This window comes from Penaeus chinensis, chromosome 30, assembly GCF_019202785.1.
Source record: "Penaeus chinensis breed Huanghai No. 1 chromosome 30, ASM1920278v2, whole genome shotgun sequence".
Classification (NCBI taxonomy): Eukaryota; Metazoa; Arthropoda; class Malacostraca; order Decapoda; family Penaeidae; genus Penaeus; species Penaeus chinensis.
In genome coordinates, this window is record NC_061848.1 from 6,930,569 (window position 1) to 6,940,568 (window position 10,000).

Below are 10,000 nucleotides of genomic sequence, written 5' to 3' on the forward strand. Positions count from 1 at the left end.
CACTGCCGGAGGAAGAAAGCAGCGCTCCTCTAAGTCTGACAGCCTTCAAGGGCGAGCTCGACTCCGCTGTCACGCAGTATCTGACGCAGGTGAAGGACCTCGGTTACAAGGAGGAAAGCAGAGACCAGAAGCTCCTCGAGGTTAAGTTCAAGTTAGACCCGCAGGAGATCAGACCGAAGGTCAAGGAGGAGTTCAGAGACACAAAGCCGAGGGTCAAGGTCATATCGAGGGAGGATAAGGGCGAGCAGACCGAGCTCGAGGTCGAGCTCCCGTCGCTGGATAACCCGCTCTACCTGACGCTGAGCGAGTGCTCCTCGGGAGAGCTGCCGCTCGAGCACTTCTACGAGAACGGCCAGATCACCGACGACGAGCACATCTACGAGAACGTAGAGAACTCAACCGGCGACGAGGACGAGGAGCACCTGTACGACACCCTCCCGCGCCACAAGCCCGACCTGCCGCCCAAGCCCGACTTCCTGGCCCAGCTGGCGGCGCGGCAGAGCGAGCCAGTCAAGCGCGCCTGGAACCCCTTCGTCAGCCTCAGCGTCGAGACCGGCGACCCCACGCCCCCCCTCAGCACCGCCTCGTCCCTTTCGTCCCCCGACTCGCACGCCTCCAGCGACCGCCTGGAGGACACCAGCCCCCGCCGCACCGCAGGGAATACCAACCCGTTCCTCCCGTCGGCGCCGCGCGAGACCAGCGAACAGACGCTCATCCTTGACGGCTCGGAGACGTCGGACCTCGGGTCGTCCGGCGGCGAGGAAGACAGCGGGTCGGTCGAGGACTGGCCGCTTCCCCCGACGCCACCACCCGGAGAGGACGCCGTCATCGTCGAGGACCACCCTCTGCCACCACCGCCTCCCGAGCTAGCGCTGCAGGAACTCGAGGAGATAGTCATCCGCGAGGAGGAAGAGGAGAGGAAGCTCGCCCTCCAGAAGGAGAAGGAAGCCATCGAGCGCGAGTACGGCTCCCTCAGGTTCCAGGACTCCGACTTCAGAGAGGAGGAGGTTGACAAGGTCGAGGCCGTCAACGCGAACCTAGCGCTGCTCGAAAGGAGGTTTGAGGACACGTCGGACACCGAGCCGACCGCCGAGAAGGAAGCCGCTACAGAGAAGGAAAGGAAGCTCACGTTTTCCAAGGAGATCCAACCTGAAGTTAAGAAAGAAGTCAAGACAGAACTGAAGAAGGAAACAGACAGAGTATTCAAGAAAGAGACAAAAACCGAAGTTAAGAAGGACACAAACGAAAAGAACTTAAAGACAGAGGCAAAAGTTGTCCATCTCGACGACGACAGCGAGGACTTCGACACGCCGGCCATCCGCCACTCCGTGATCATCGAGCTGAAGGACTCGTGCCCCAGCGTCCCGAAGAGCCTCAGGCCCTCGGAAATCCGGCGGAAGGAGTCCCTGAAGCGAAGCGAGAGCCTGAAGCGGACGGGCATCCTCGAGCGGATAGAGACCCAGAGGAAGTTGGAGAAGAGAGAGTCCTTCTGCAAGTTGTTCCCGAAGCTCGCCACCTCCTTGCAGTCCAGGGTGGAGGATCATGGGAGCAGCGTCTCCGTCGGAGTGAAGTCGCCCAAGAAGGAAGACCCAGCGTTCTCTTTCCTGAACGTCCCCAGCAGCGCGGCCGACCAGGTGATCGAGATCTCGGACGACGGCTCGTGGGAGATGAAAGAGACGAGCATGGACTCTGACGTCGCCGCCCACACCAACCCCGACATCGACCCCTTCACCGGCAACCCCATCATGGCGCCCCCGCTCAGCCCCCCCGCCATCGCCGCCCCGCCGCTCGCCTTCCAGACCGACGACGGCATGGACGGCGTCTACTCCGCCAACATCATCAGCACGCACTCCGGCCCTTCGTCCCTCGCCAGCGCCAGCACCGACTCCCTCGGAACCCTGACCTCCCTGCAGGCCGACGCGCCCGCTCAGCTGTCCACGCCCGAAACCATCCTGGAGGAGAGCCTGCCGGCGCCTCTCGTCGAGAGCAGGACCGAGGCCGAGGCGAAGCAGCAGTCTTCCCCCAAGAGGAGCCAGGAGGAGCCGCAGCAGTCGGCCAAGAACCTGGGAGCCGCCATCATGAAGGGCTACGAGCAGGACCTCCTGAAGAAGAAGGAGAGCATGAACCTCCCGGAGCATTCCCTCCTGGAGTTCGGCGACTCCGTCCGCGACCTGGAGGAGCAGCGGCGCTCCGTGATCAAGCAGATGACGGTGAAGGCCAAGCGGAAGGACACGTGGATTAAGACCTTCAACATGCACGCGCACGGGGACGAGAGCAGCATCCCCGTCGCGCCCTCTCGCTGCAAGAGGAAGAACTCCCCGAGCAGGGAAACGCTGGAAGCCGGGAAGGTCACGCAGTTTGCCAAGAAGGTCGACGAGATTGAGAAAGAGACCACGGTCAGGACTCCCCCGAAGACGTCTCCCAAGAAGGAGGATCTGCCGAAGGAGGAACCGGCGGTCCCCCCCAAGGCCCTCGAGAAGCGCCAGAAGAGCCTCAAGAAGCTCGAGAACATCCCGCCCGCGCCGGAGGTCACGCCCAACGAGAACGTGTGCGAGGAGAGCGTCATTTCCCCGAAGAACACGGAGGCGCTGGCGGCCTTCTTTTCGTCCCCCGCCAAAGCCCCCGACGCCAAGGAGCCATCGGCCTCGCCCAAGGAGTCGCCGAAGAAAAGCCAAGCCAAGCCGGTGCCCTTCGACGAGCCAGACAGCGCCGCCGAAGGAAAACCCACCTACGAGCAAGTCGCCCCGCCAGAGCCAGAAGCCAAGACGTTCATCCCAGAGGGAGCTGCCGAAGACGCCGAAGCCACAGTCGAAGCCACCGAGGAACCATTCGCAGTCGTCGAATCCTCAGAATTCCTCGCAGCTCCCGAAACGAGCATCGTAAATGAGGAAGAGGAAAAGGAAAAACAAGCAGAAGAAGAGGAAGAAGAGGACTCGATGGTCAAGGAGAAGAACGAAATAAACAAAGCCCACTGCGTCTTCCCCAAAGAGGACACGACGCGCGAAGCAGAGGAAATCCCGGAGCAGAGGGAGGTCGAGGAGGACGTCAGGGATTACACGGAGGCCGTCCCTCTGGCGCCGCAGAGCACGACGGAGGCGGAGAACGACGGCAGCAGAGGTGAGTCTTTGAGGCTTTTTGGTCACAGGTTTGGGGGCTGATTGTGCATGTGGATGGGTAGATGTACAGTGTGAATGTATATATGAAAGGGTACTTGTAGACGCGCGTGTAAGTGATGTATGCATGTGTGTATGTATGTATGTGATGTGTGGACACTCATACTGACAGATTGATCTTCTTTATACAAGTTTCTTGTTTGAATAACTTTCTTATTTAGGAGGACTCTTACGCACGCAGGGAGTATACAGCAACCATGTAAATGTGTATTGTCGCATACATCCCCACACAAGCAGTCGTATACACACACATGCACACACACACACACACACACACACACACACACACACACACACACACACACACACACACACACACACACACACACACACACACACAGAGCCGCACCCATCCACCCCACCCCACCCCCCCGCCCCCCGCCCTCTTCCCTGGCTACTCCTACTGAGGAAAGTTGGCGCGGCTGACGAAGAAAAAAAACGGCGTCGAACAGCAGCTGTTCTGATGGATTGTGCGGCTTGTGCGGATTTCTAAATGTACATATGCGGTGTTTGTTTATGCTTGCGCTGGTGTGAAGGTGGCAGCTAATGGCGGTTTGTTTCGCCTTATGTTTGATGATTTTGCCTTAAATCTCTCACTCTTTTTCTCTCATATATGTGTGTGTATATATATATATATATATATATATATATATATGTATGTATGTGTGTGTGTGTGTGTGTACGCATATATACATACATACATACATACATGCATGCATGTATACACACATACACACATACATACATACATACATACATACATGCATGCATACACACACACACACACACACACACACACACACACACACACACACACACACACACACACACACACATATATATATATAAATATATGTGTATATACATATATATATATATCAAAACACACACACATACATCAAAGTTTGCGGAAACAATTTGCCATAAAATATAGATCAGGATGATAATAGTCGCAGTAACATCAGAAATAATTTTGCCAGCCAACTTTATACAGATTTACATCGAACGAGATAAACTTTTTTATCATCATTACTATTCATACATCAATTAATACTATTTATTTATTTATTTATTTTCCTTTTGATAGTTAATTTCTTTCTGTAACTTTTCTCGTTTTCATTTTCTCTTTTTCTCCTCCTTAGTAGCTCCCCCCACCCCCCTCCCCCCTTCCCTCGCTCTTGACGGGGGCGGCTTCTAGGAATGGGGGGGAGGGGGGAGGGGAAAAGAGGGGGGGACGTCTTTAAGAAGTGAGAGTTTTATTGAGTGAAATTTCCCCTGTCGACGTATGACACTTTTCATGCCAACACTTGTTCTATTTCTGGTATAGCGAGAGTTAGATTTTTTTTTTAGTCTTTTTTTATATTTAGATATTTTTGAAATAATAGGCATGGTCAGACAGACATATGCACGGATACATGCACACGCAGGAAAAACACGCACACACGCGAACACATACATTTAAGCGCGTGAATGAGAGAGAGAGAGAGAGAGAGAGAGAGAGAGAGAGAGAGAGAGAGAGAGAGAGAGAGAGAGAGAGAGAGAGAGAGAAAAGAGAGAGAAAAGAGAGAGAGAGAGAGAGAGAGAGAGAGAGAGAGAGAGAGAGAGAGAGAGAGAGAGAGAGAGAGAGAAGAGAGAGAGAAAAGAGAGAGAGAGAAGAGAGAGAGAGAAAAGAGAGAGCGAGAGAAAAGAGAGAGAGAGAGAAAAGAGAGAGAGAGAGAGAGAGAGAAAAGTGGAGGGAAAGAGAGAGAAAGAACGAGAAAGAGAGAAAGATTTACAAACGGACATTCCTAAAATGTGTGCCCTCTTTCCTTTCCCTACGTACTATAATTTAGCAATTCGAATCGCCACCAGGAAATCATTACGATTCGCCAAAACCGCACTTACGTAACGCAAAATTCGAAAGCCAACTCACGCAGGATTAATTAAAGTCAAGAGTTAGACAGACTTGAAGCTCATCCACAAACAAACAACTCACACCGCGGGGGGGAGGAGGCTTGATGGGGGGGGGGGGGGTGACAGCCGACGTGGGAAAGGGGATGGGTATTTACCAGCTCACCGGGAAGTACCCACGCTCGGGAGGTCCTCGGCACTAGGATGTAGGCCAGGGCACAGGACATCGGGGCGCGCAAGGTCACACGCACACGGGCATACACACACAGGTACGCACATTCATACAGACACACATACAGACACACACACACACACACACACACACACACACACACACACACACACACACACACACACACACACACACTCACTCACTCACTCACTCACACTTAATTACACTCACACACATACACAAACAAACAAACAAACAAATAATCAAACAAACAAACACAAATCCACAAACATCCACGAATCCTCACCCACACTTAACACAAATACCCAAGAAGATTACGTTATGCAAATACAATACCCAGAATCTCAAATCAGAAATCCTTTTAATGTCGATATGACTATGGTAATTACTATATGAATGGTAATGACTACGGTTGTGGGCTAATTAGAAGAGAGTTTAGCTTACCTGTCACATTGTTAACGAGACATGACACCCGGCATCGGAGTGATTGTTTTGGAAAGTCAGTTAAGAGTGTAATTAGGGCAAAGCTCTAGTAATTAAGGATGGCGGCGTTGGTTTTCCACGGGGCAAGAGGTCGAGTCATTGGAGACGGGTGCGGGCACGTCGAGAGAAATTTTTAATTATCGATAGGATGTAGTCGAGTTGTGGTTTTGAGTTATGGCTTATAGGAGTAAACGTGTGGTTCAGTGTTTCCCTTTTTTTTTTCATCATGAAGAGGGGGCGCTTAACCACACTTTTACTTATATAAAAATTATGACTAATATCGCATCGTTTGCATTTTGCCTAATATGTGTGTGAAGGGAAATGTGTATGTGTTGATATGATTAGGTTATGGCTTTTATGAGTATATTCGTTTATTGTTTTTTTAAGTGATTTTCAAATTTCCGAGGTGGTGGAAAGCGTAAATGACGGACTTAAGAGAGTTGATATAAACCTATTACAGTGGAAACGTAACGATATTTTGATACATATTTCTCATATGATTTTCAAAAGTTTACCTTCAAAGAAATGGCATTCGAGTACTCACTCGTAAAAAAATAAAGTTTATATATATATATAAATATATATATATATATATATATATATGTGTGTGTGTGTGTGTGTGTGTGTGTGTGTGTGTGTGTCTCTGTGTGTGTATGTGTATGTGTGTGTGTGTGTGTGTGTATAATTGTCTGTTATGTCTTTCGTGGTTTCTCAGTCAGGATAAGAATGTGATATTTGTCTGAGAACTAGTTTTTCATCTCGCTCTTTTATCCTTTTATCATTATATATATATATATATATATATATATATATATATATATATGTATGTATATATATATATTTTTTTTTTTTTTTTTTTCTGGAGAGCGCCCATATTTCAGGACATCACGTGGCCCATAGTGGGTCGGGAATTTACCCTGAAATATTCCTTCTGTGAGTTATTCCTTCTGCCGTTTCAGTGTTTTCCTAAATTCGTGATGAATTCGTCATTTTGCAACTCGAATGCTTTGTTTTCTTTCGGTGTGATGAAAAGTTTGATAAAATGATTTCCCGTCAACAACATACAATGGTATATACAACACACACACATACACATACACAAACACAAGAACACATACATATATATGTACTGTATACACCGTCATGTAAACCTAAGGTTTCTTTCATGAACCACTGTAACATTTGCCTAAAAAAAAAATAATAATAATAATTCTAAATATTGCATCTGCCTTTCTCTCTCAGTCTGAACTTATCTCCTCCTCGGCGGCAGATTTTCGAAACGAGAACCAGTAAAAAGTCGTTCTCGGTTTCGCTTCGACCCTACCTGCGTGTAAGTTCGAACCAGTCGCCAACCTTATTCGTCACAGAGAGCTTGGTGGGCGGCGGTGGGCGGTGGGCAGCGGTGGGCAGCGGTGGGCGGTGGGTTGGGGCAGTGGGTCAGTACCGGCGTCTAACAGTGAGGGTGGCGTGGCGGCTGTTACATCGAGGGTAGCAACTTTTTCTAGCCAACAGACGGCGGGAGGAAGAGGGGGAAAAAAAATTGGGTTAGCTCGCTTGGAAAAAAAAAAAAAAAAAAAAAGTTGTTGGGGTAGAAGAGGAAAATTGAGAGAGAGAGAGAGAGAGAGAGAGAGAGAGAGAGAGAGAGAGAGAGAGAGAGAGAGAGAGAGAGAGAGAGGGAAAAAAGCGCGGGGGGTATTTTCGCTTTTGTCGATGGTTAAATCCAGCCATTGTAAAAAGAGGCATTTCGGTTTTTTTTTTTTTTTTTTCTTGTTGACGTTGTGTAGGGGTAGTTTTTCAACAAACTGTAAAAAAAAAAAAAAAAAATTCAGTTTTTTTATCATAGCAATAAGGGAATGAGGGCAGATACACCGTAGTTTTAGTGAACGATTTTTGCATTTGTTTTCTTAGGAACAAAGACAAAGGCAACGAATATTATTATTTATATTTCTATTTTTTATCTATTCTTATTTTCTTGGACAAAAACCTATTCGTTGAGGAACAGCAAGCGTGAAGGCCAAGGAAGGGATTATCTCCACATCAACCCATTCACCAACTCTCCCCCCCCCTTACAAAACCCCTCCCCCCCCCAAAAAAAAAGGACACAAAAAAAAATAAAGATAAAATGGCCGGTGTCGACATTCGGACCCACTATTCCTATTAGTAAAATATCTCGACACCTTTTTTTTTTTTTTTTTTTTTTTTTTTTTTTTTTCTAAAAGGTCATCACTCTTGCCACCAGGACTTTGTCAACTATGAATTGGCAATTAAGACCTACATTGTGCCACTCGCGAGATGGAGAACGAGGCTGATTAACGAGGCCGTTGCGTGTGGTTGTTTGGTATCGGTATTTTTGGTGTTTATGGGGTATTTTTGGCGTTTGGATGACGTGTTCGGTATTTGGTGTTGTATTATTCTCGCTTATTATTTTTCTTGTTGTTATTAATTATGTTTGTATTTGTGTTATTATCATTAATTTTTTGTAGTTATTGTTGTTAGCGTTTTTTCTTATAACTACTATTAATATATTACTATTATCATGATCATGAATATTATCATTATTATTATCATCACAAGTCTGTTTTCATTTTCATCAAATTAATTATGTCGCCTCGTTGAACGAAAGGCGTTAAATAAAGGAACCTGCTCGCGCATTCGAAGAGATGGCGCTGTCCACGGGGAGAGCTTAGTCACGCTACGGTTTGGGCTTGTAATAAAACAACAGTAATATCTAAAGGCAAACGCTTTATTGTTGCCGGCATTATGGGAAATGTGGGACGCCGTTGTTGGGTTGGTGTCGCTGGAAAGGAGTGTTTTTTTTTTTTTTTTTTTTTTTTTTTAATTAATTATTTTGCTGAATATCTTTTTTTTTTTTTTTTTTTTTTTTTTTTTTTTTTTTTTTTTTGTCAGCTTCCTTGATATGGTCAGTTAGTGGAAAGTAGAAAGATCGGGGATTGTGTATCTGTCTGTATGTATGTATGCATGCACGTGTTTATATGTATATGTATATGTATATACCTATATTTATATTATATATGTGTATGTCTGTATTTATGTCCTTATTTATCACACATGCACACATTCATTCATTCACACACATACACACATACACAAACACACACACACACACACACACACACACACACACACAAGTAAATATATATGTATAAGTCTGTGTGTGTGTGTGTGTGTGTGTGTATCCGTCCATTTCCGTCCGCCTCCTCTCGCCGGGAGCCATCCAGACGGCGCAGCGCTGGTCAACATCACTTTCCCTTCCGACGCGAGCCCCGAGAGCGGCGCTTTTCGGAGGCCAGAACCCGTTTCCCCGTCATGATGTGGCTCTGATCCATTACCGTCGGCCGATCTCCGTCTACTTTCACACCCTGTCCCAGAATGTCTTCGCCAACCACCGACACCACAGCGACCGCCGTTGTTTTCCAAGCTTGCTCCTTACTTCCACCATACATACCGACAGCCACCACCGCAACGGAGCCCCAGTTAGGCCGCAGTAGAAGACGCCGGTGTGTTCGCGGTGCTTTGTTGTGAATTCCATCCCGGTAGGAGGAGTATAAGGTCTTGGATATTCTGTCAAAGGAAGGAGATTCACAACCAGTGGGATCTGAAGAAAATTCGGATTTAACTAAAGGACTTAACTAAACTCAACTAGTTAGTCTAGTTACTGTCCCTCTAGAAATTTCTGTGTCTACCAGCTGTCCCCCTGTCATAGAAGAGAGTAAAGCAAATAAAACCATTTTGTCTACCTACCGTCCCTCTACCATAGAGAGATTCCCAACCAATGGAAACTAAACCACCGTGTCTGCCTGCCGTCCCTCTACGATAGGAAGACGCACGACCAGAGGAGATTGAACCAAATTAATCGGTTATGTATCCCAAACCCACCTTCTACCACTGAAAAATCCCAAACCAACAAAACCAATCTCAACCATTATGTCAATCCAAATTGACTTTTCTGCAATAGAAAGATTCCCAACCAGCGAGTCTACCTACCGTTTACATCAGCCATATACGGATTCCCAACCAACGAGTGTTAAGGCAAACACAACCACTATATCCACTCGGACCTGTCGTCTAGAGTTGCCACGGACCGTCGCATCAAAACGGAAATATTGCCAGTAACGGAAACTCAACCACTGCGTCTACTTACAGTCTACAGCTACTACAGACAAACCTCTGTACCGTAGAAAGATCTCCAACCAGCGAAAAATAAACCAAACTAATGCAAACTCAGCCACTCTATCTACCC

General features: G+C 47.4%; 1 protein-coding gene across 5 annotated transcripts in view; it reads left to right on the forward strand.

The window, feature by feature from the left end:
* Positions 1-10,000, forward strand: part of LOC125041578 (titin-like) — a 284,691-nt gene that overhangs the window by 97,569 nt on the left and 177,122 nt on the right. For all 5 annotated transcript variants that reach the window (XM_047636618.1, XM_047636620.1, XM_047636621.1 and 2 more), the window contains exon 2: positions 1-3,117. This exon is cut by the window's left edge. In XM_047636618.1, the coding sequence (XP_047492574.1) occupies positions 1-3,117 (3,117 nt within the window). The remainder of the gene's footprint in view (positions 3,118-10,000) is intronic.